Source organism: Lemur catta, chromosome X, assembly GCF_020740605.2.
Source record: "Lemur catta isolate mLemCat1 chromosome X, mLemCat1.pri, whole genome shotgun sequence".
Taxonomy (NCBI): Eukaryota; Metazoa; Chordata; class Mammalia; order Primates; family Lemuridae; genus Lemur; species Lemur catta.
Window position 1 is genome coordinate 72492566 of NC_059155.1, and position 24942 is coordinate 72517507.

A 24942-nucleotide genomic window follows, 5' to 3' on the forward strand; every position below is an offset into this window, starting at 1 on the left:
AAGGACAGCCCTGCCCCCTGGAGACCGACTGTTGTCAAAATCACCGTTCCAGTATGGGGAACCCGGCTTCCAGCCAGCTCTGCGTTTCAGCGGTTAAAGGCGTCAGGCCTGGGGGCTGCAGACGGGCTCCCCCTCCCACACCACGGGCAGCTTCTGGGCTCAAATGCCGCCGCCCCTGTTGTCCCCTCCCCGGGGTAGCAGGTGCAGGCCACGCCCACACGCCTACCGGCGGGAGGGGAGAAAGACCCCCCCCAGAGGGGGTCGGAAGTCAGTGCCAGTTCCCGTCTCTCGGGGAAGCGGCAGGGATCCTGTCCCAGGGACCCCGCAGAGGTGAGGCCAGGCAGGGCCAGAGCCCCAGCGCACGAGACCCCGCCAGACACGGGCAGCTCCAACCTGCAGGAGCCCGACGTCCACGTGTCCGGGTGGGTAGAGACTCACCTGCGCCGACAGCTCGTTTAGGGACATTAGACCCTTCCTGGCTACACAGGTGACGCCAGGGGGCCCACAGAAATGCGGTAAGGGCGCCTATCTGCAAAGACGGCAGCAAGGAACACAGAAAGGCCAGGCGGGGCGCGTCGTGGCGTCAGGAAAAGCGCAAAGCCAGGTGGCGCGACTTGGCGGAGCCGATGGCAGAGGTGGAAACGGTCCGGGTGGCGCCGGAGGGCGATGGGGCGGGAGGAGCAGCGAGTGTGTAAAAAGCGCTTTATTCGGGAAACCACAGCACCAAAGTTTCTCTGTTCCGGGTGGCAGCTGCTGACTTCAGGCTCTGGCGGGTCCCGCGGTCCCACCCTCTGCCCCTGTCCCCTCGGCTGCCCCAGCCGTGCGGGCCCTGAGGCGGAGGCAGCCCGGCGACGGCGGCGTCACGTTTCCTTCACGAGCTGCACCTCGGCCACCGCGCAGTCCTCGGGGTCCGCCCTGCCGGCCTCCCAGGGCATCTGCGGGGCGAGGGGGGCCGCGGTGAGTCGCCGCGCCCCAGACAGGGGGGCGACTCCCTCCCCCGAAGCCGCAGGGCCCCGTCCGAGCCGGTGTGGCCTGGGTTCTCAGCGCCGCCTGCGGGGGCGCAGGGCCCCGGTGACGCCCCGTGGCCACAGGCGGGGAGCCCGGCCTGTCACGCGCCCCGCATCCTGCAGCCTTGCCCAGCCGCCCGCCGCGGCCGGCGGACGAGCCTCCCGCGTCCCCGGAACCAGGTGGCGGCAGAAAGCACAGCGTACCAGCTTGTCGTTTGGGAAGTCGTCGCTGATGGGGTCCTTTATGCGAGGGATGGGGGGCAAGAGTTTCTTCATCAGCGAGTACCTGGGGGAGGAAGACGTTCCGGTGCCCTGAACCCAGCTGTCACCCAGTGTGGGCAGAGCCGCCGCCCGGCCACGCGGGGCCAAAGACTCCACCCCCTGCGGGAGGGGTCGCTGTCGCCCCGCCCCAAGGCCCAGGGCGCCCCGCGTACTCCGGGGAGGCCCAGCCGGAGCAGCCTGGGGGTCCCAAGGCGCAGAGCGCTGCGCGCCAGGCACCGGAGGGCAGAGCGCCGGTACCCGGTGGTCATCAGGGTTGGGGGGAGCCGGTACCCGGTGGTCGTTAGGGTACTGGTGAGCTGGTACCCAGTGGTCATAAGGTTCGGGTGAGCTGGTACCCGGTGGTCATTAGGGTTAGGTGAGCCGGTACCCGGTGGTCGTTAGGGTTAGGTGAGCTGGTACCCAGTGGTCATAAGGTTAGGGTGAGCTGGTACCCGGTGGTCGTTAGGGTTAGGTGAGCCGGTACCCGGTGGTCGTTAGGGTATGGGTGAGCTGGTACCCGGTGGTCATAAGGTTCGGGTGAGCTGGTACCCAGTGGTCGTTAGGGTTAGGGTGGGCTGGAACCCTGGGGTAGTTAGGGTTAGGTGAGCTGGTACCCCGTGGTCGTTAGGGTTAGGTGAGCTGGAACCCGGTGGTCGTTAGTGTTAGGTAAGCCTGTACCCCTGCCCCCCGTGGTCGTTAGGGTTAGGTGAGCTGGAACCCGGTGGTCGTTAGGGTTAGGGTGAGCCGGACCCCGGTGGTCTTGCCTAAACACTGTTGGTCAGGAGCTTGCGGGGAGGGTCTCACCGTTCGTCAGCCACTGAGCCCATTCCACAGCTGACCAAGCAGGAAGTGCAGCAGGGAGGAGGCACCTCCTGGGGTCACCTGGGTGCTGACTGACACCCCGGCTTGCTCCCACCGACAGCCCCTATGTTCTGGCGGGGCTGTGACCGTAGCTCGGGTGCCCGTCCCAGACCAGTGGTGACACCGTCTCTGGCCGTGCCTCCCCCTGGGGCCACCCACGGGCCGGGTCCCCGCCTGTAGCTTCTGGGTCTCCAGGCACTCAGCAGTGGGGCCCCTCGGGGTGTCGCGGGCTGCGCCGGCCACAGGGCGTCCCGCAAACGCTCAGGAGCGTGGGCGGCGCTGCGGGAGGCCGGGAACACCCGCGCGAGGGGCCGGCGGGGCTCACCTTCTGCAGAGCAGCAGCGCCAACAGCAGGGCCAGCAGCGCGCCCACCGCGGCCAGCAGCCACGTCAGCCGGGAGCCCGCGTGCACGTCCTCCTCCGCGTCACACACTGCGGGGAGAGGTCACGTCCGGGGCCGCCCGGGGGTGTCCAGGAGTGGGCGGGTCGGGGGGGGGGCGGGATGCACGGCTACGGGCGACACCCCAGAGCGACACCTGCACAGGATGGCGGCCACCCCTGCCAGCCCCGTGCAACATCCGTCCCACGATGATCCGCGCCCCCAGCGCAGAGCCCCGTCCTCGTGAAGGACAGGTGGGGGAGACGATGCCAGCACGGTCCCCACGGCCTCTCTGTCGGGCCAGCGATAGACACGGGGAGGGTCTTTGATGCCCTCTGCAACTCTCGGCACGGCCTTGGGTGTCTCAGAGGCCTGGCCTTCACCTGGTCACCGCAGCCAGCAGCGAGGGGACCCGTCTGGTTTCCCCACCTGGGTCCTCGCGCGGAGTAAGAGCAGGGCGCAGCCTCGCGGTCACACTCAGGGTCCTCTCTGGGGTCCCAGACACAGGGGCACAGGGGAAGGGGGCCCCTCCTCTGGGGTGCGGAGGACACAGTGAGTGAGAAGCCGGCGACCCCCCGGGCAGCGCGCAAGGGGGCTCCGTGTTTCCGCGCCTGCGGGCAGCGGACGCGCGCGGCTCCCACGCGCAAGGCGCGCACTCACCAACGCGCTGGGGCGCGCTCCAGTCGCTCAGCTGTCGCTCGAACACTTCCTGCGCTCTTATTTTCACCGTGTAGGTGCCAGGATTAGGCAGCGTAAAGGAGGTGTGTTCTTTGACCTTTAGCTTCCAGGAAAAAAGAGAAGAAAAGGCCATGCCCACTTGGCAGGCGCAGGAGTGCGGGCCGAAACGCGTCCCTCTCCAAATTCACCTGGGAGTCCTGGCCAGGTGACTTAGAGTGGGGCTTTATTTGGAAATAGAGTGATTGCAGATGGAATTACTTAGGATGAGGTCATGTAGAATCTAAGCTGCCTGGTGTCTTTATTAAGGGAAATTAGACAAAGGTGTGCACGGCGGAAGGCTGCAGCGACCCCGCCACAGAGACTGCAGCGACCCCGGGAAGGAGCCTCCCCCGGAACCTGCGGAGGGCGCGCGGCCCGAGACACCTGCGTCTTACGCTCCTGGGCTCCGGCACCCGGACAGCAGAAATGTCTGTTGTTTAAGCCACATGCTTTGCAGTGGTTTGTTAAAGCAGCCACAGCAAGGACACTAACATGTGTCCCAAGCATATTTGGAAATAGGGTCTCTGCAGATGTGATTAGTTAAGGATCTAGAGATGAGGCCATCCTGGATTAGGTGAGCCCTAAACCCAGTGACAGTGTCCCCCTAAGAGACAGCAGAGGAGACACAGACGCAGAGGAGAAGCCACGTGGAGACGGAGGCAGAGGCTGGAGTGACGCGGCCACAAGCCCAGGGACGCCTGCAGCCCCCAGGAGCTGGGAGAGCCAGGAAGGAGCCTCCAGAAAGAACTGGTTGTAATTATGGTGGATGGAATTGTCGTTCCCTAAAAGATAAGTCCACATCTTCATCTTCACAACCTGTGCCTGGGACATCATGTGGAAACAGGACCAGGCCGTGTGACAGCACGGGCAACGGGGCAATGACAGCAGAGCTGCTCACCTCCCAAGTGGCCACCTCCTTACCTAGTGTGTGAGGGCCGGGGGGGCAGCAGAGACAGAGAGAGAGAGAGAGAGAGAGGAAGAGGCAGAGAGGGAAAGCCTTTATCTAGACTTGTCCCCCCTCCAGTGCAGGGCTGTTGGGGGGCTCATTGCAGGCAGGTCTGGGGTGCTCCCCCACGTGGGAGGGACCGTTTGCCTTTGCAGGGCAGAGCCCCGATGGGGCAACTTGCTTCTGCTGCCTGGCCCGGCCAAGGGACTTGGGTGGAGCTAGCTTGGGCAGAGCCCGGCAAGCCCTAGCATCTGGGGCAGCATCTCTGAGCCTCCAGGTCCCTGTCCCTCCCTGTGGGGACGTGGATGCCAAGTGTGCAGGGCTGTGGTGAGGTCGAGTGGCGCCCCCGCTTGGGGTCTGCCACATCAGAGATGACAGACAGTAACACTGCCACACTCTGGCTTTGCAAAGCCACATTCAGCGGGGTGGGGACACTCACTGTTTCCGTGGCTGCAGCCTCTGTGCTCTGCAAGACAAAAATCACACAAGTCTCTCAGGGCCTGGTCTCCTTCCAGACTCCCTTTCCCACACCTGGATTTCCCTCCGGGGAAACCAGCAAAGCCATGGGGGCTTTGGGAAGGTCCCGGGGCAGCGGTGACAGGGGGAGCCCCCCAAAAGGCTTCTCATGGGCCACTGCGGCAAGTCCCTGTGGGAGGGGGCTTTGTAGGGCTTTGTAGGTGTCTGTGGACCAAGAAGACCTGCTGTCTTGCCCAGATACTTCCCGATGCACCTGTTGGGGGCCACAGGCAGTGCACTCTGGGCCGGCAGGGAGGGCAGGTGCTATGCCAGACTTAAAGCCTGGCTAGCACTCCGCCTCTTGCTGCACCTATGCCTGCAGCCTCTGATCAGCGACAGAGAGAAAGACATTTGTACTGTGTCCATCCAAAAACCAAAAACATATAAAAACACTGATTAGCTAAAAAATATTTGTTAATATAAAAAAATCAACAGACTTTCTTTTAGCAGATTTAGGTTTACAGAAAAATCAAGCATAAAATAATCAGTATTTGAGTATGAGTAATAAATAAATATGACATAAGTAAAAATAAGAAAGAAAGTAAAACTTTAAGTATAAAATAATTAGGAACTGAGTGTAAATCATAAGTAATAATAGTAATAAATGCATAATGTCATAAGTATAAGCAGTTGAGTATAAAATATCAATTAGCTCAAAAATAACTGACCATTCTTAGAAATTAAGAGGCTCTATTTTTTAAGCACTTTTAGATTTACAGAAACATTGAGTACAAAGTAATTGTTGCACATAAAAAGTAAATGCAATAAATATATAAACATAATAGATAAATGTAAATGAATATAAAACATCAATTAGCTCAAAAATCCTTGGGCTTTTTTTCACATTAATAGACTTTTTGGGGGGCAGTTTTAGATTTACGGAAAAAATGAGTATAAAAGAGTCAGTAATTGAATATAATGAATAAGTGTAATACATGAATAAATAAACCATTCAGTATAAAATGCTTCTTAGCTCAAAACTATTTAATAATTTTTTATATTTTTAAAATTTTTTACTCAGATATAATTGCATAAAATATTGCATGTTTAAAGTGTACAATTTGGGCCAGGCGCAGTGGCTCATGCCTTTAATCCCAGCACTCTGGGAGGCTGAGGAGGGAGGATCCTTTGAGGTCAGGAGTTTTAGATCAGCCTGAGCAAGAGTGAGACCCCATCTCTACTAAGAATAGAAAAATTAGCCGGGCATGGTGGTGCACTCCTGTAGTCCCAGCTACTTGGGAGGCTGAGGCAGGAGGATCGCTTGAGCCCAGGAGTTTGAGGCTGCAGTGAGCTAGGCTGACGCCACAGTCCTCTAACCCAGGTGACAGAGTAAGACTCTGTCTCAAAAAGAAATTAAAATTACAATTAAAACATAAAGTGTATGATTTGGTGAGCTCATCCCTTTCCCTGTTTTTTGACGACAGTGAGCACAGCTGCTGTGAGCATGCATGTACTTGTGTTTGGTGAGCTCATGTTTTCATCCCTCTCGGGCTGATCCTAGCAAGGAAATTGCTGACTTTGTAAGAAACTGGAGTCTTCCTTGGTGGTGGCGCCATCTTGGATTCCCCACCACAGCCCATGAGCCCACCAGCCCCCTCACGTCCTTGCTGACATTTCCTTTGGGCAGCGTTTTCCATTTCACCCGACCTAACGAGTGTGCCGTGGCATCTCCTCATGGTTTCGATTTGCGCGTCTCTGATGACTAACGGTGTTGAACGTGTTCATGTGTTTATTGGCCGTTAAAATGTTTGGGGGTGTGGGAGAAATATGTTTAAACCACTTGCCCATATTTTTCTCCTGTGGACCTCATTTAACTGGGTTGCCCATTTTTTCCCATCCTAAATAGAAGTTCTTTACCAGTCGTATATATGAATATTTTGCATATTTCCTTCCATTCTTCAGCTTGCCTTTTCGATTTCTTTCTTTCTTTTTAATTTCCTTTCTTCCTTGACAGTGTTTAAAAATTTTTCATAGAGTTGGGGTCTCACTATGTTGCCCAGGCTTGTCTCAAATTCCTGGCCTCAACCGATCCTCCTGCCTCAGCCTCCCAAAGTGCAAGAATTTGGTTTTGCAAAATCGGCCTTTTGGTTTCTTAATGGTGTCTTTACACAGCCAACATTTCTAGTTTACCTAAAGCCCCATTTATGAAACTTTTTCTGAATGCTTCATACTTTTTGTGTCCTATCTGAGGAGACTTTCCCTATCCCAGGGCCCCCAAGCACAAGTTGCCAAGAGCAGAGGATGCCCCCGGGGGCCAAACTTTACCTTTTGGATCTGAAGTTCATAGTTAAATCTGCGATTGAAATGGCTTAACATTTTCCACTCCATGAAAGAACGTGTTTTGTTACACTTCACAGTGATGTTGGGTGCACTTAATTTCTCTGGGGGTGGGGGGAAGAAAAAACTTTTATGAGTAAAAAAAAAAAAAAAAAAAAATTTTTTTTTTTCCTGGAGATACTTTAAAATATGCCTCCTACGAATCTGGCGCTGGGTGGTGGGGGGAGAGGAGGGTGCATTTCCAGGGAGGAAGAGCGGGCAGAAACATTAATAGAGAAGCAGGACACACTGTGTTGGGGACGTTAGACGCCGGCACCCACAGCTGCCCCAGGACACCCTCCCCAAAAGCTTTCTTCATCCAACTGTGCAGCCAACTCCTTCCTTGACCGGGTAGCTCCCAGAACAACACCTTTCTTCCCCCTTTGGCTAATTCGTGCACCATTGATTCCACGGCTGCCTCAGTTTCTCCACAAGCATGTCCAGTTCTGCACATGCAGGTCTGACTCAAGCAGGAGCCCCTGGCAGCAGCAAGGGGGTGAAGGTGGCTCTGAAGACCACACGCCCTGCCTGCCTGTGGGCAGCTGAGGGGGCTCCGGCCACCGTGTGACGCCCCCAATCAGGTCCCAAGCCTGGAGGCCCATCAAGGCCAGTGGCTCTGTGTGACCGGGTGTCTAGGACCAAGGGGAGACCAGCTAGCAGCTTTGCACACAGTTCTGTGGTGGGGTGAGTTGCTGTCCCCGAAACATACACCCACCTGGAACCTGTGAATCAGACCTTATTTCGAAATAGGGTCCTTGTAGATGTAATTAAGTTAAGGATCTTAAGAGAAGACCATTCTGGGGGAGGGAAAGCCCTGAATCCAACGAGCAGTGTCCTTATGAGGGACAGAGATGCAGAGGAGAAGCCCCGTGGAGACGGAGGCAGAGACTGGAGTGACGCGGCCACAAGCCCAGGGACACCTGGAGCCCCCAGGAGCTGGAAGAGGCAGGAAGGAGCCTCCCCTGGAGCCCCCGGAAAGAACTGGATACGATTGTATTACATCAAATGGTTTCCACCCCGCCTACCAAGATATGTCCACATCCCAATGCCCAGAACCTAAAATGAGACCGTATTTGGAAATAGGGATGTTTGCAGAGACAATCAGTCCAGGATCTCAAGACAAGATCATCCTGGATTAGGGTGGGCCCTGAATTGAGTGCCCAGTGTCCCTGTAAGACACAGAGGAGGAGACACAGATGGAGGTGGGGTGGGGGGAGAGAGAGAGAGAACAGAAGAAAGAAAAAAGTCTCCTAAGATGGTTCTATAAACTGAATGTGTCCACTCTAAAATTGCTATGTTGAAGCCCTCGCTCCCGGAGGTGATGGCGTTGGGAGGTGGGGGCTTTGGGAGAGGATGAGGTCACGAGGGGGGAGCCTCATGGATGGGACCAGTGTCCTTATAAAAGGGACCCCAGAGAGCTCCCTCGCCCCTTCCACCATGTGAGGACACAGCGAAAAGGCACCATCTGTGAACCAGGAAGTGAGTCCCCACCAGACACAGCCGCTGCCACGCCGGGATCCTGGACCTCCAGCCTCCAGAGCTGGGAGCAACGAATGTCTGTTGTTTATAAGCCGCCCAGGCTGCGGCGTTTGCGGAGTTAAGACAGCAGCACCCCAAAGCTGAGGGTGCAAGTGTGCAGGGAATGCCCTAAATCCTTACTCACCGATTGCAGATAAATATCTGAAAATATCCGTGCAGGGGACACGAGCTCTTTCACTGGTCCCGTTCACCACGACCTGGAAACCGTGGGGATATCTGGACACTCTAGAGATGGCATCGAAGTGACACCCGACGTGGGTTCCGCGGTCATCCGCTCTGTAACGCAGACACGTGTGCCGTGCACGGGTCCTGTGGCAAGCAGACAGGTCCAGACGTGAGTCAGCGGCTGCCCGGGGCCCGGACGGCCCGGCTGCGTCTGAGGCCACACCTACGTCTCGTGCTCCAAGTAGAGCTGGTACTGGACATCGTCCGGGGCCGCCCGGCCCACCGTCCAATCGCACGTCAGGACATCCACGTCGTGAACTCGGCAGGACAGGTTTTCAGCTGCTGCACCAGGTATCCCGTCTGGGCTTGCGAGGAGAAAAGCAAAAATAAATCACTATGGAGAGTAACTAACTTACGTTAAAGTCCCACTTGTTATTCTGAGATCCCTGCGGATTCACACGCAGTTGTAACATATACCACAGAGAGGTCCTGCAAACCCTCTTCCCAGTTTCCCCGCTGGTAACACCTTGCAATACTGTGGCATTAAATGTCACAGCTCAGCCGGGAAGCTGATCTGGACACGATCAAGGTATTGACAATTTCATCCCCTCAAGATCTCCCCAAGGTGCCCTATTTTAGCTACACCTCCCTCCCGCCCTCCCTGCAGCCCCTGCCCCTGTTCGTCCCGGGCCAGTCACGAGTCTGTTTCTCATTTCTACAATGTTGCCATTTCAAGATGGTCATATATATGAGTCCCCATTGTGTGTCTCCCTCTGGAGTTCTCTCTTTTTTTTTTTGAGACAGAGTCTCACTCTCTTGCCAAGGCTAGAGCGAGCGCAGTGGCATCAGCCTAGCTCACAGCAACCTCAGACTCCTGGGCTCAAGTGATCCTCCTGTCTCAGCCTCCCGAGTAGCTGGGACTACAGGCATGCGCCACCATGCCCAGCTAATATTTTTCTATATATATTTTTAGTTGTCCAGCTAATTTCTTTCTATTTTTTTAGTAGAGACGGGGTCTCGCTCTTGCTCAGGCTGGTCTCAAACTCCTGATCTCGAGCGATCCTCCTGCCTCGGCCTCCCAGAGTGCTGGGATTACAGGCGTGAGCCACCGCGCCCAGCCTGGAGTTCTCTCTTCCTCCACTCAGCATGAATCCTTAGAGAGCCACCCAAGGTATAAGTGAGTATTTGGACCTTAAGAACGCTGAATGCTGATTAAAATGCAAACAGAATAAGCATTTTCCGTCACCTGGCTCGGGGAACAGGATCCATGTTGAGAACGGCGGATGGGTCACAGTGACAGTGTAGTTTGTGACTTTGCATGGGGAAATCAGTCCAAAGGAGCAATACCTGTTGTTTCTTGCCTGAGAAAGACAAAAGAATGTGCCGATTGTTTACAGAGCATACTTTGTCTGATACTAAGGTTTAGATTTTTTTTAAATAAAGGTACGAAAAGTTGTACAAAAATAATTCCATTTAAGACTAAATATAGAGAAATCTTACTTTTCCAAGAATAGAATCATAAAACAAATAATAAAAGAAAAAATAGAAAAAGAGGGAAACAAAAATTGAAACTTACACAAAAAGTGAAAATGAAGGGAAAACAACCTCATAGAAAATATTTGTCGAAATCATGACATATAATCTCAGTGCCTACGTTGTATAATAGCTTAATAAAATACAGAACATCAAGTTCCGCATGGGTTAACAGGCAAAAGCCCTAATCCATAAACAAACAGGAACTCTATATATTTGACCAAGTCTACAAAAGATTCAACCAGACAAGTTACTCAATATCTATTGAACAAAATGCACATGGGCCTATGAGAAAACATGTACACAGTAAATCCTCATTTAAAGTTGTTGATAGGTTCTTGGAACCTTCAACTTTAAGCCAAATGACGTATAATAAAATCTATGTCATCGTAGGCTATTTGATATAAACAAGAGTTAAGTTCCTACACCATATTTCCGGTCACAAAAAAAAAAAATCACCAAACTTCTAAATACGGACGAAAACACTTCTAATATTAAACATTGAAATATATGTGAGCTATACATACATGTAAGAAAGATTAAGGGCACAGTCCCATCACAGGGGTTTTCACGTACACACCCACAGTCGCTCAGACTGGCATCATGTAGACCCAGCAATTCACCTAACCGGCACAGCTTTGGGATGTGGGAGGGAACCAGAGTACCCCAAGAAAACCCACATAATCTTGTGCAGAACTTGCAAATCCCACACAGATAGCAGCCCCCTCTGGAAATCACATTTTTTCCCTCGTCAATGTTATAACGAAACCACGTTGAATGCAACAGCGTTATTTGTCCATTTTTGGTGCTGATATAAAACTTTCTTCGATGATTCATACAGTGTCACAGGTTCATCCATAATCACTCAGCTACGTCACCAAAGAGTGAAGTCTTCAGACCTGAAACTTCACCCGCTTGCTCAGAACTTGCATGATTGGATTTTTAGTTCTCACTCTTACCATGAACAGCTAGTCAAATATGATCAAACTTTGGGAAAAAGTCTCACAAGATGAGACAGACCAAAACAAATGAATGAAAGCAAAATCAGAAGGAAGGACCTTAAGATCAGGCACCGAGAAGGAAACCGATAAAACTTACCACTGAGATTCTGAGAGCCCTAAGAAGAGACAGTTCAACTATGAAACAAGAACAGGATACTGTGAAAAAGGAACATCAGAAGAACCACACACTGAAGCCCTGACCCTCAATGTGGCTGTGTTTGGAGATGGCACTTTAAAGAGATGATTAAGGTAAACTGAGGCACTAGGGTGGGCCCTGATCCGACAGGCCTGGTGTCCCTATAAGCAGAGGAGATGAGGACACAGACACGCACAGAGGGACGACCCCGTGAGGACACAGGGAGAAGACGGCGTCTACACACCCAGGAGAGAGGCCTCAGGGGGAACCAGCCCTGAGACCCCTGGATCTGGGACTTCCAGCCTGTAGGATGGGAGAGGATAAATGTCTATGGTTTCAGCCACCCAGTCTGTGGGGCTCTGTTATGGCAGCCCAAACTGACTAATAAAAGGTAGAGATTTGGATGGTATTGCATCAAGACACTACTTTGAGGAGACCAAATGTATCCTCAGGGAAGCTTGCTCTTGTCTTGTGAGACACTCTCGAATTGTGAACAATTGGATTCTCACCGTGAGATCCGGCACCATTCTATAGCCCTCCGAACCCTGGAGATGACAAGATAGAGGATTCGGAAGGATCAGGGGTGAGGACCAGGCTTCCCGAGTATCCACCTTCTATAGTCTGTTTCTGTAGCTGTAATATCTCAGCCGCTTTCACACGAGTGTGCACCAGCTCCGATACCTTACGGATGACGGACCGGAGCCTCCGTGCTCTGAACGACTCACCGCACTTCCCAAGGCCAACTTAGGTGTACAACCTAGACGGTTGTCATGCCAGAGAGGGACTCACCCTTTGGGCTCTACTCATTCTCAGATCCCTGGACGACACAGAAATATTCAGTGAGCCAACCTGAGAGACTATGATTTACCTGCACGGGCAATCTTGATTCTTTGATGCAACTAATTTCGGTGACATTTCCATTAAGGTCCCAGGTCAACCGTTTATTTTCTGGGTCCATCCTTAAGTTCTTGATCGGTGGGTTTGGATCTAAAAGGTTAACAGAGTTAACATTAGCGTTAGGAGTTCAGAGACAGACACACGAATCTTAAAACACCGTCTTGATGGGCGCTGCCCCCCCGCCCCGAGTCAGCCAGTCCCTTTGGGAGGTGGAGCTGCACCCAGACAGGCGACTGCCCTGAGCTAGCACAAGCCGGGCACCAGCAGCACCTGGTCCCTCTCGTTACTCTCCCCGATGAAGGTGAGTCATCACCTTCCCAACGGTAGGCGGAAAAGAAGTCAGCGGAACACATCAAGTGCGCTGTCCCTGTTCACACGATATTCACCTTTCATACGCAGGTATCTCATGGTGTGCTGTTTTCACAGAGAACTGAGAACAAATTCTGGCTTAGAAATTTGGTTCAGTCTCCTATACAGACTGTGATTTCCGAATGGCAGTGTAAAATTGTCATTTATATATATATATATATATATATATGCACATACATAGAGTACTGCTATATATATATTGCTTTAGCACATATATATAGTGCTGTATATACATTACTTTAACACATATAGTGCTATATATATTGCTTTAGCACACATATATATATTGCTTTAGCACATGTATATAGTGCTAGATATACATTACTTTAACACATATAGTGCTATATATATTGCTTTAGCACACATATATATAGTGCTATATACATATTGCTTTAGCACACATACATAGTGCTATATATGCATTGCTTTAGCACACATATATATCTTGCTTTAGCACATATATAGTGCTATATATACACTACTTTAACACACATATAGTGCTATATATATATTGCTTTAGCACACATACATAGTGCTATAAATATATTGCTTTAGCACACACATATATAGTGCTATATATGCATTGCTTTAGCACACACATATATATTGCTTTAGCACACATATATATAGTGCTATCTATATATTGCTTTACTTCATAAAAGATAAGACATCGTTATTACACAACGATATGCATTTTCTCACACAGTTCGCAGGGTGTCTGAGCAATTCTAATATTGTTGGAAAACCTCCCAGAGTATGTGCATTTGAATAAATATTGAAGTGTAATCAAAGTGTATGTATTGGCACCACAGTGTCTATGCAAATGAGGTCTCTCCCAGCAATCACAGGGCTCAATGTATTTCATTAATGACTCACATATAAAGATGTAAAAGATGACATTCAATCACATTTTGCCAATAACTGAAAGCTATAGATATACATCCGTTATCTCTTGAGCCTTTACCTGTGATCCATCACTCAGGGGACTTCAAGTCAATGCCCATTGATAAACTATATGTATCACGATTATTTATCAAGATCAACAACTTTCATTTTATAAGCAAGGACCAAACTGTATGAATATCTCCATCTCTGCCATTCTTTTCTCTTAACTTATAAGGGTAATTTATTCCTTAAAAAAGTAAAAACTCTCCTAGAGAAAATTCTCCTAAGAATTTTAAATGTAACTCTTAGCAGATGCTTCTGCCTCAGAATTTACACTCACTTCTGCTAAAACAATGTCAAACCTCATTAAAACAGAATGAGTGTCAGAGAAGCAAATATTTGCTTTAGGATACTTTATCTTGTGTGTAGATAAACATAACGTAACCTGAGGTGAAGGAAAAAGTCACTGAATGGGCTTAAAGGCAAATAAGACAGTAACCAGAAAAAGTTCGGTGAACTTGGAAACACAGTAATAAACAGAATCCAAGCAGAAACACCCAGAGAAAATGGCTCAGAAAACCAGAGACAGAGTGACTTGGGTCACAGTATGCAGTGGAGTAGCATACACGTATGTGCAGTCCAAGGAGTGGGTCAGAAAAATATTTGAAGAAATCGTGTCTGAAAATGTTCTAAATGTAACAAACATTATAAACCCACAGATCCAAGAAGCTCAAAAACCGTAAGCAGGACACACACAGACACACGCACACACACACACGTGCACCAACCCACAGACAAAGCAAAATCTCCAAGGGACACCATCATTGCATTGCTTGAAAAAACAAAACAACAGCAGTGGTATAAGGACAATCTTAAAAACACCCAGAAGGGAAAACACAGAATGCTACATATTAGGGAACAAAGATAAAAATTAGTGCTGATGCCTCATTAGAAACAGTGCAAGACAGAAGATAATAGATCCCTTTAATGTCTGAAAAGAAATAAAAAGAAGTCCTGTTAACCTAGACTTCTATACTCAGCAAAAAAGCAAGATAAAATGAAGACATTTTTAGACTGACAAAGCCCAAAGGATTTGTTGCCAGAACACCAGGAGGACAAGAAATGTTCAAGGGGCTTCGTCCAGTTGCAGGCAAACACCACGGACAGAAACTCAGATCTGCACAAGAGAACAGGAAAGAAAAATAAAAAGGAATTCCCAGGGGCTCTCCCAGAAATAGTCCACATGCAGGTAAACCTGGGAAACCTTTTCTTCACTTTTAACATTTAAGAAATATAATTGCCTGTTTAAAACCAAAGTTATCACAGTGCATTGTGTGGTTGATAAAATAAGTAAAAGTGAACGGTCTAGCACAGCGCCAAGGTTTAGATGCCAAATAGAAATACATTGTTGCAATATTCCCACGTTACCTGTGAAGTAGACACTGTTAGTGGGAGACAGTCTATGATCACTGTCGACCTAAATAACACAAAGACAGAGTCTCTCTGAAAGAAAAGACGCTTACTTGGCAATAGGCATTGCAGTGAGAACAAGATTGTCATAGTAAACTACGTGCGTATTTGGGGAGGTGAAGGAAGACAAAGGGTTTTAAAGCGAAAATGAGGAGGTCTCATAATTTTTTTTTTCTGAGATAGGGTCTTGCTCTGTTGTCCAGGCTGGCATCATCATAGCTCACTGCAGCCTCCAACTCCTGGGCTCAAGCGATCCTCCTGCCTCAGCCTCCCGAGTAGCTGGGACTACAGGTGTGCACCAGCGCACCTGGCTAATTTTTCTGTTTTAGTTGCCCAGCTAATTTCATTCTACTTTTAGTAGAGACGGGGTCTCACTCTTGCTCAGGCTGGTCTCGAACTCCTGGCCTCAAACGATCCTCCTGCCTCGGCCTCCCAGAGTGCTGGGATTACAGGTGTGAGCCACCGCACCTGACCACATAATCGTTTCGAAATGATCCTCTTTGGCTACAAGGATTGACAACAAGGCTGGTGCCAGTTTGAGGCTGGGCAGACAGTCACTGGGCACAGGTCCTTGCAGAAGTATTTTTTGTGGAAGGTTGCGACAGCCTTCGGGCAAGGCTGTGGTTTTTGCACTGTCCTTGATGGTGGTTTTGTTACCAGGTACCTGAGAACCCTCTCTCCACGGCTTGTCCCACGTCTGTTGTCAAGGTTTTTCTTTTTCCTTACACAAGTGACTCGATTATGATTCTGACAACTTTCAGCGATGTTAATGATGCGACTTTTAGACCCTGAGTCGCCACTAAATCAATGACACCAAGCCAAAGGCACTAGTGGAGGGGGGTAAAAAAAGAACCCTAAAAATACGTAATCCATTGAAAAGACATCAGGAAAAGAGGCAACAAAAACAACAAAAAAACCCAGAAACAAAAACAAAGAAGAGATGAGAAAAGTAGCAAACAACGGGTAGAGTGAATCCCCACCAAGTCAGTAAGTACACATAGACATGTGAATAATCTAAACACTCTAACAAGCGTCGTCAGACTAGATAATAAACCCAGAGCCGAGGGGGTGCCGTCTATAGTGCTACAGAGACAAAACGCCTCCCCACGAGTCTGGGAAGAGGACACAGCCGTCAGGCTTAGACACTTCCATTCCACATTGCCTGGTATCAGCAGCTCTTCCGGGGTGGGCAATGCCACCCAGATGGGAGTTTTAGCGGACTCAGAGGGAACAAAAGTGAGCATTCTCGAGTGTGCCAGCTGCTTCCTCCAGCATCCGGTGCTACTGGGAAGGAACACGGTTCCTGCCGGTGGTCGGAGACCCTAGAACACCCGTGGGCTGTGACTGACCACAAAGGTGGCCGGGTGGCCTCTGCCCTGGCGTGCCACATAGCGGGGACAGCTGGGAAGTGGCAGAAGCCCCCACCCCCTCTTGTCGTGGGCGTAGCCGCGTGGCTGAGTTCCAGCCCACTAAGGGACCGAGTGACACGGGGCTCTTTCAGTTCTGTGCCAAATAAACCCACGGCATGGCTCCTGAGGGTCCCGGGTCCCGGGTTGCGTGCACAGAGCAGGTGCGGCTGTGGTGGGCTGGATCCGGCCCTGCAAATCTGTACGTTGAAGTCCTAACTGTCACCGCACAGCCACTGTGTCAGAACAGGAGCTTGCCTGGAAGCAGGGGCATTGCAGGGGTAATTCGTGGAGACGACACCAGATGGGAGTTGGGCGGGCCCCTGATATGGAGTGACTGGGGGCCTTGTGCAAAGGGGGTTTGCACAGAGACACACACCCAGGGCCACCACCGGCTGCTACAAGCCAGGGGAGCACCGGGGGCTGCAGAGAGGCCGGGACCCCCGTTCCCTGGCGCTGCCCACGCCTGGGGCCCTTCCTTCCCTCAGCGCTGTGAGAAGCAAACAGCGTTTCTGCCGTCCGAGCCGCCTGGTTGACGGCACTTTGCTGCGGCAGCTGTTCTGGAGTGAATGTCTGTGTCCCTCGCCCGTGATCCGTCATGATCATGGAATATTCCGGGAGCCGCACGGAGGCCAAGCGGAGGCTGCTGTGCCCCTGGCATGAATCTACGTCCCGCAAGACAGAGAGAGAGAAATTAAGGAGATGCAATTCTTGCCCCCAAACATACGTTGTCTTTCAGGCTTTAAAATTTCCCTCCCTGACCCGAGGATGTTTGAACTACAAATTTCCTGCCTCAGTTAAAGCGAGACGTGTACAAATGTGGCAGGCGGCTTGGACGCGCCTGGACACGGAGGCGCGGTGTGTGTCACGTGCTGCTTGTCTCACCGGGCACGCGTGTGGCCTCCCCTGTGGACCACAGAGAGAACCTCTGCCGCCCATGGCCGGCGGCTGCTCTAAGCAGCGGGGGGGGGGGGCCGTCGCCTGAACACACACGTGTTTGGCAACTGAGTGATGCCCCAGTCCCCGTGACGGTGGGGACCTCAGCCAGGCTGTTTCCACGTGCGTCCCAGAGCTCGAGATGAAGACAGCTTCCACCACCTTTGCAGTTCTCACGGCTCTTCTTCTTCTTTTAAATTTCACAATATTACTAGGGTGCAAACGTTTTGGTTATATAAGTTGCTTTTGTACAGTTTGAGTCAAACTCACTGCACCCATTAGGTGAGAATTTACCCATCCCCCCCCACCTGCCCGACACCCGATGAATGTTATTTCCATACCTGCACCTAAGCGTTGATCAGTTAATACCAATTTGCTGGTGAGTCCATGTGGAGCTTGTTTTTCCATTCTTGGGATACTTCACTTAGTAGAATGGGCTCCAGCTCCATCCAGGATAATACAAGAGATGCCGGATCACCATTGTTTTTTGTGGCTGAGTAGAACTCCGTGGTGTACACAGACCACATTTTATTAATTCATTCATGGATGGATGGGCACTTGGGTTGTTTCCACGTTTTTGCAATTGTGAATTGTGCTGCTATGAACATTCGAGTGTAGATGTCTTTGTTATAGAATGTCTTTTGTTCCTTTGGGTAGATGCCCAGTAATGGGATTGCTGGATCGAATGGTAGTTCTACTTGTATCTGTTTAAGGTATCTCCATACTACTTTCCACAGGAGTTGCACCGGTTTGCAGTCCCACCAGCAGTGTGTGAGTGTTCCTGTCTCTCCACATCCACCAACATTTCTTGTTTTGAGACTTTTTGATAAAGGCCATTCTCACTGCAGTTAAGTGATATCTCATTGTGGTTTTGATTTGCATTTCCCTGATGGATTAGAGACACTGAGCAAATTTTCATATGATTTTTGGCCATCGGTCTGTCTTCTTTTGGAAAGTTTCTGTTCATGACTTTTGCTGTTCCCGCTGTTCTCGAGGCCTGGGGTCTGAAATCTAGCTGTTGGCAAGCTTGGCGCCTTCTGCAGGCTCCGGGGGCGAGGCTGTTCTGTGCTCTTCTAGCGTTTGGCGGTTGTGGACGTTCCCTGGCATTCTGGGACTTGTAGACACGTCGCCCCATCTCTGCCCCTGTCTTCACAGGGCTGTGCTTCTGTGTGTGTCTGTGTCCAAATTTCTGCCTTTTTTTTTTTTGAGACAGAGTCTCACTTTCTTGCCCGGGCTACAGTGCTGTGGCGTCAGCCTCGCTCACAGCAACCTCAAACTCCTGGGCTCAAGCGATCCTCCTGCCTCAGCCTCCCGAGTAGCTGGGACTACAGGCATGCACCACCATGCCTGGCTAATTTTTCTATATATATGTTTAGCTGGCCAGATAATTTCTTTCTATTTTTAGTAGAGACGGGGTCTTGGTCTTGCTCAGGCTGGCAAATTTCTCCCTTCTACTAGGGATGGTAATTGTCTGTCACCCTAATAATTCTGTCTTAACCCAGTGTTCTGCAAAGCCCCAGGTGCTAATCGTGTTGGCTCAGGACCCACTCTAACAATTTTATCTTAACCTGCTTATCTGCAAAGACCCAATTTCCAAGTAAGGTCACGTTCACAAGTGCCGGGGATTGGGATTTCAACATGATTTCTGAGAACACTGTCTAACCCATGACTGTGCCCTTTTGGCAAAACAAAGACATTTATTTGTGAGCTACTTGGTTTCCGTAATAAAGCACCACAAACTGGGTGGCCTAAAACAACAAAAATTTCCTCTCTCGCGGCTCTGGCAGCCAGAAGTCTGAAATCAAGGCAGGGCTGGTTCCTTCTGGGGGCTCCAAGGGGTGATCTGCCCCACGTCCCTCCTCCTGAGTTCTGGTGGCTGCCGGCAGCACTGGCGTCCCCTGGCTGTGGCCGCATCCCTCCAGTCTCTGCCTCACCTGCACCGGGCCTCCTCCCTGCGTGGCTGTGCCTAAATTTCCTCTCTTTATAGGGACACCCATCATGTTGGACTCAGGTCCCACCCCAGTCTGCTATGACATCATCTTATCTTAAGTACTGGCCAGGCGCGGTGGCTCATGCCTGTAATCCCAGCACTCTGGGAGGCCGAGACGGGAGGATGGCTTGAGGTCAGGAGTTCCAGACCAGCCTGAGCAAGAGTGAGACCCCGTGTCTACTAAAAATAGAAAACTTAGCCAGGTGTGGTGATGCACTCCTATAGTCCCAGCTACTCGGGAGGCTGAGGCAGGAGGATCGCTTGAACCCAGGAGTTGGAGGCTGCAGTGAGCTGTGATGACACCACTGCACTCCAGCCTGGGCAGCAGAGCAAGACCCTGTCTTAAAAACAAAACAGAAACTTAAGTAACTACATCTGCAAATACCCTGTTTCCAAATAAAGTCACCTTTGGAGGTGCTAGGGGTTAGAACATCAACATAGGGATTTGGGGAGACACAGTTCAGAGCATGACAGGGTTTTTTTGTCACCGTGCCCAGAAATACCCTGATACACGCTGAGCACAGTTTCCTATCCACACGATAATAGTAAAGGGAGGTGGGCGATTGGTCCCACTGCCTGAGCTACAGCGAAACCCCCGACACTGTGTTGCATCGTGATCAAGACCTTGGCTGTGATGCCCTAGGGCAGCTTTGCACCATGTTACCCTGCGGGGAGCCTGGCCAGGGGCACCGGGGTGTCTCTGGCTCGTTCCCGACAACTGCACGTGAATCTACAACGGTCTCAACAGACACAAGTTTCGCTGAACGACAGCACGAAGGACAGGCCCACAGACCACGGGCACTCTCGCTCCGGTACCTACCTGGGCTGGGCGGCCGCAGGCAGGACGCCGGCGTCAGGAGCGTTGTGAGCCAGAGGACTGCCACGGCGGATGCAGCTCCCGCGGGCGGGAGGCATGTCCTGCAGGGACGCAGAGGGAGCCAGTGAGGGGCGGGTGCGGGGCTGCTGGGGGGCAGCAGGGGCTGCACTCCTTAGGGAGCGAGATACTTGGGGTGCACAGAGCTCCTTACACAGGGAAGGCTGCCTTGCAGGTGGGCACGTGTGTGTATGCACACCATGCACATGTGCATTACATGTGTGTTTGTATGTGCACATGTATGTGTGCATGTGTGCAAGCGTGTGGGTGTGTATGTGTAAATGCACACATGTGTGCATGTGTGCACATGGGTGTGTAAGCATGTATGTGTGTTTATGTGTGTATTCTGCAAACATGTATATAAATGTCTGCATGTGTGCTTGCATGTGCACATGTATGCATTTGTGTATCTGCATGTGCACACATGTATATACATGAATATGCATTGTGTGGATGTATGTGTGTACACGCCTGTGTATGTTTTCATGCATTGTGTGAACATGTGCACACATGTGTATATGACTGTGCATTTGTGTGTTCGTATGTGCATGCACGTGTGCACATGAGTGTGTGGATGTGTGGATGTGAATTCATGTATGTGTATATATGTGTGTATTTGCAAACAAGGTCATAAATATCTGCATGTGTACTTGCATCTGTGCATTGTGCATTTGAGTGCATTTGTGTATCTGCATGTGCACACATGTGCATACATGAACATACATGCATGTGGATGCACATGTGTGCCTGTCTATGTATGTGTGCTTTGTGTGCATGTGTGCACACACGTGTGCATTAAGATGCAAGTGTGTGGATGTTTGTGTATGTGTGTGCATATGTATGTGCATTTATGTATGTGCACATGTCTATGCATTTATGTGTGTGCAGGTGTGTGCATTGTGTGTGAGCATGCACGTGTTTGCATGTGCGTGTGTCCGTGTGTAAGCCTGTTTGCAAAGAGCTCCCACCCTGGAGGTTAGCACGCTCTTGGCTCCAGCCCCATCCAGGAGCCGGGAAAACACACACCACATGGCACACCAGGAAACACTCTCGTGGTAAAACAGTGGCAGGAAAGCCTAATTAAAATGATGACAGCCAGGCAGGCGGAGCTTCCTAAATGGACCCAGTTACGGTAACTGAGCATTGCGAGATCTCAGCATCCCAGCCGGGAATTTCCCCCCGAGTCCCTGCGAAGCCCTCGCCAGCAGGTGGCTCTTGGGGGCCCTCCATGTGAGTGGCCCGGGTGAGCCCACTGGGGCAGGGGTCTGCGGGGTCTCCCGTGGGCTCCCACCCCAGTTCTCTTTCGCAAACATTGTTATCACCCTCGGGTACCCCTTTGACCTGATAGCAGGGGCAGAGCAATGCCTGGGGCCCCCTTGCTGGGTCGCGGTGACTGGGGCTGGTGGCCAGCCAGGCTGCCACACAAGTGGCCAACTGCACCAGGACCCTGCCTTGGGGGACCGGGCTCAGGACCAAGGACCTCGGCTCTGACTCTCCCTGCCCAGCCTCTGCCATGCCGAGGGTCTCCATGGGGGCTCTCCATTCCCGGGGCTCCCAGGAGATTTAGCATCTTGACAGTGGAAGTGGCCAGGGTTCCCACAGGGACCAACTTTCACACATGGGACATTGTGTGCTGACACCAAACCTGCCCCTTATGGAACAAGGGGCCCGTCCCCCAATGGGTGAGACCCAGAATTCCTTATCAGGCTGCAAGATCAGCTTGTCACACAGGGACTCGGGTGAGGAAGGAGGGTGGGGCAGGCAGCTGCAAAATGTAAGCGGCCACCCGAAAACCCCTTGTCACCATAAATAAAATTTTAATGCAACATTTTAAAAAGACCAAAGCGACACATCCATGATGAGAAAAATGTCAAAATTGTAAACAGAGGCAAGATGAGAACAGCCTGGGATTCACCCTGATTTAGTGCGGACAGATCCAGCGGCGTCCCGGGCTGACCACTGGGGGCTTTCCGGGCTGCCTGCTCCTGGCTTCTGCTCAGGTAAACCAATCTCCCGAAATGTACGGACGCCCCTGCACAGTCAGACTGGCATGGTAAGGCATGTTTTGTCACTTGAAGAGGTTAACATGCTTTAAGAAACTACATTGCATTGTTCACAGCACTGTATCGAGCTTGTCCCCAAATTATGAATGGAAGGGAACTCCTGGCCTCAAGTGATCCTCCTGCCTCAGCCTCCCTCGTAGCTAGGACTACAGGTGTGTTCCACCATGCCTGGCTACTGTTTCTATTTTTGTAAAGATGGGATCTTGTGACCGGGTGAGGTGGCTCATGCCTGTAATCCCAGCACTCTGGGAGGCCAAGGCGGGAGGATCGCTTGAGCTCAGGAGTTCGAGACCAGCCTGAGCAACAGTGAGACCCCGTCTCTACTAAAAATAGAAAAATTAGCCAGGTGTGATGGTGGCACCTGTGGTCCCAGCTACTCGGGAGGCTGAGGCAGGAGGATCGCTTGAGCCCAGAAGTTGGAGGCTGCAGTGAGCTGTACTGTACCCAGGATGATAGAGCAAGACTGTGTTTCCAAAAAAAAAAAAAAAAAGATGGGATCTTGCTATACTGTCCAGGCTGGTCTCAAAGTCCTGACCTCATGTAATCCTTCTGTCTCAGCCTCCCAAAGTGCTGGGACGACAGGTGTGAGCCACCATACTCAGCCTACAACTTATTGGTTAATATTCTCGTTGATGTGAAATTCACCTCCCATAAAATTCTGCATCGTAAAATGTACAACTCAGGGGCAGTCAGTGCCTTCACAGTGTTGTGCAACTGCCACCTCTACCAACTTCCAGACCATTTTCATCATCCTAGAAGGAGACCCAGATCCATGAAGTGGTGTTTCCCCACCCGGCTCTCCAGCCTCCGACAGCCACTAACCTCCGCTGCATCCGTACGGATTTGCCTACGTCTGGACATATCCCAGAAACAGCATCGCACACTCTGGCCTTTCAGATGCGGCTTCTGTCACTCAGAACAGTGACTTCAACATTCATCTGCATGTCCCAGCACGTGCCGGAATCTCATTCTTTTTCATGCCTGAATACTATTCCAGTGTATGGCCGGACCGCCAGGAGTACTCATGCTCATTTGGGCTGCGTCCGATTTGTGGCTACCGTCAATCATGCTGTGACAAGGGGCCTGTGCTCTGACCAGCCGTCTGGGGCGTTTTGCGTCTCACTAGCCTTTGAGAGCCACGAACAAACACTCTGCCCGGGCTGGGGTCCCAGCCCCAAAGCAGCGCCCCGGCCGGCAGCCCTGGCCACCACAGACCAGCAGCATCCGACAAAAATACAACTGCAGCCACCTTGCATGTCTACGTTTTCTGGGAGCCACATTTAAAAAGGCAAAAGAACACCCCCCCCCAAAAAAAAACAGTGAAATTAATTCCAATCCTATATACTGTTTAACCCAAGGCCCCCAAAGAGGATCACCGCAGCTTCTAATCAACAGGAAAATTGCTAAGGAGATATTGAGGATCCTCCTTGGGTGCCAATTCTTTGCACCTGGCGTGTGCGTGTGTTGCCCACGGTCGGCACATCTCAGCCGTGACTGGCCACATACAAATGCCCCGTGGCCTCCCGTGGCCGGTGCCCGTATAGTGGCCGGCCTGAGTCTACAGGGAAACCTACCGGGGTCGCCTCCACTGCCCGCCTTCCTCCCTCATCCCGCCGGGGACGGGGACCCCACCTCGACTGCAGGCGACAGTCCAGCGCGGGAGACACGTCCATGCTGGCTCCAGCCCACTGGGTCTGGGGGTCCCGGCCACACGATGTCCCTGGTCTCGGGCTTCCCAGCTGTTTTCCTGTCGGCGCTGAAGGAAGTTGCCCCAAAGAGAAATGAAAGCTCGTTGTCCGTATTCAGCTGTTTTATAGCTGGCAGATGCTGCCCCACCCCCGAAAGTCGCACCCACTGAGGCTCTGGCGTGGCCGGTGCCCATTGGGGGTCCCTTTATCTCTCCCGGTCGGGCCGGGACTCCGGGGTCAGCCACGTGGGGAACTGCATCTGCTCCCCAGAGCAAACTCTCCTGTTTTTGGAAAGTGTCACTTTCCTGTTCTAATTTTTCTGGCACCGTTCCTCTTTCTGGTAATTATAATTACTGCTTAGCACTCCAGTGCGGTTGTGCAACTTCCTGCCCGGTGCGTGGAGCCCGCCCGGCATGCACGGGGGTGCCGAGGCCCCTCGGAAAGACCCTCCGGGACGGGGAGGTGACCCGTGTCCTGGATGAAGTGGCCGCTTATAGCTTATAGGGTCACGTCCAAGCCTTCCAGCGAGCTGCCCCCGACGGCACTTCCCAACGCTGGAATCTGCTATTTCTCTTTGCACAGCGAAGCCACTCTCAGATACCCCCACCCCCCTCCACGTTTCCCACCTCTGCCCCCAGGTGCCAGCCCAAGCCCACCCCGCCCCTGCAGCCCTCACCTTGAGCCCGCCTCACTCTGTGTCCCCAGCTGCTGTGGGCTCACTGTTGTGTCTCTCCTCCTCCCACCCCCGAAATGCATGTCCACCTGCAACCTCATGATTCCAGGCCTGATTTGGAAAAAGGGGCATTGCTGGTAGAACTCGTTAAGGCAAGATCATCCCGGATCAGGGTGGCCCAAGTCCAGCGTGACAGGCGTCCTCCTGAGAGATGGCAGAGGGGACACAGACGCAGAGGAGAAGCCACGTGGAGACGGAGGCAGAGGCTGGAGTGACGCGGCCACAAGCCCAGGGACGCCTGGAGCCCCCAGGAGC

The 24942-nt window shown here is 51.8% G+C and overlaps 1 protein-coding gene across 3 annotated transcripts; it reads right to left on the bottom strand.

Moving 5' to 3' along the window:
• Window positions 1-688: 688 nt before the first annotated feature.
• Window positions 689-24506, bottom strand: IL3RA (interleukin 3 receptor subunit alpha). Of its 3 annotated transcripts, XM_045537698.1 has the most exons (12): window positions 23899-24024; window positions 20150-20247; window positions 12245-12363; window positions 9953-10067; window positions 8934-9066; window positions 8666-8850; window positions 6952-7067; window positions 4610-4636; window positions 3168-3288; window positions 2455-2560; window positions 1212-1293; window positions 689-935 (listed from the first exon to the last, which is right to left on the bottom strand). In XM_045537698.1, the coding sequence occupies exons 1-12, from the start codon at window positions 23937-23939 to the stop codon at window positions 861-863; spliced, it is 1218 nt and encodes a 405-aa protein (XP_045393654.1). In that variant the 5' UTR covers window positions 23940-24024; the 3' UTR covers window positions 689-860. The 3 variants fall into 3 exon arrangements, with proteins under 3 accessions (XP_045393654.1, XP_045393653.1, XP_045393655.1); XM_045537697.1 differs by lacking the exon at window positions 20150-20247 and having other exon boundaries at window positions 23899-24504; XM_045537699.1 differs by lacking the exons at window positions 689-935; window positions 1212-1293; window positions 20150-20247 and having other exon boundaries at window positions 2468-3040; window positions 23899-24506.
• Between the last annotated feature and the right edge of the window lie 436 nt (window positions 24507-24942).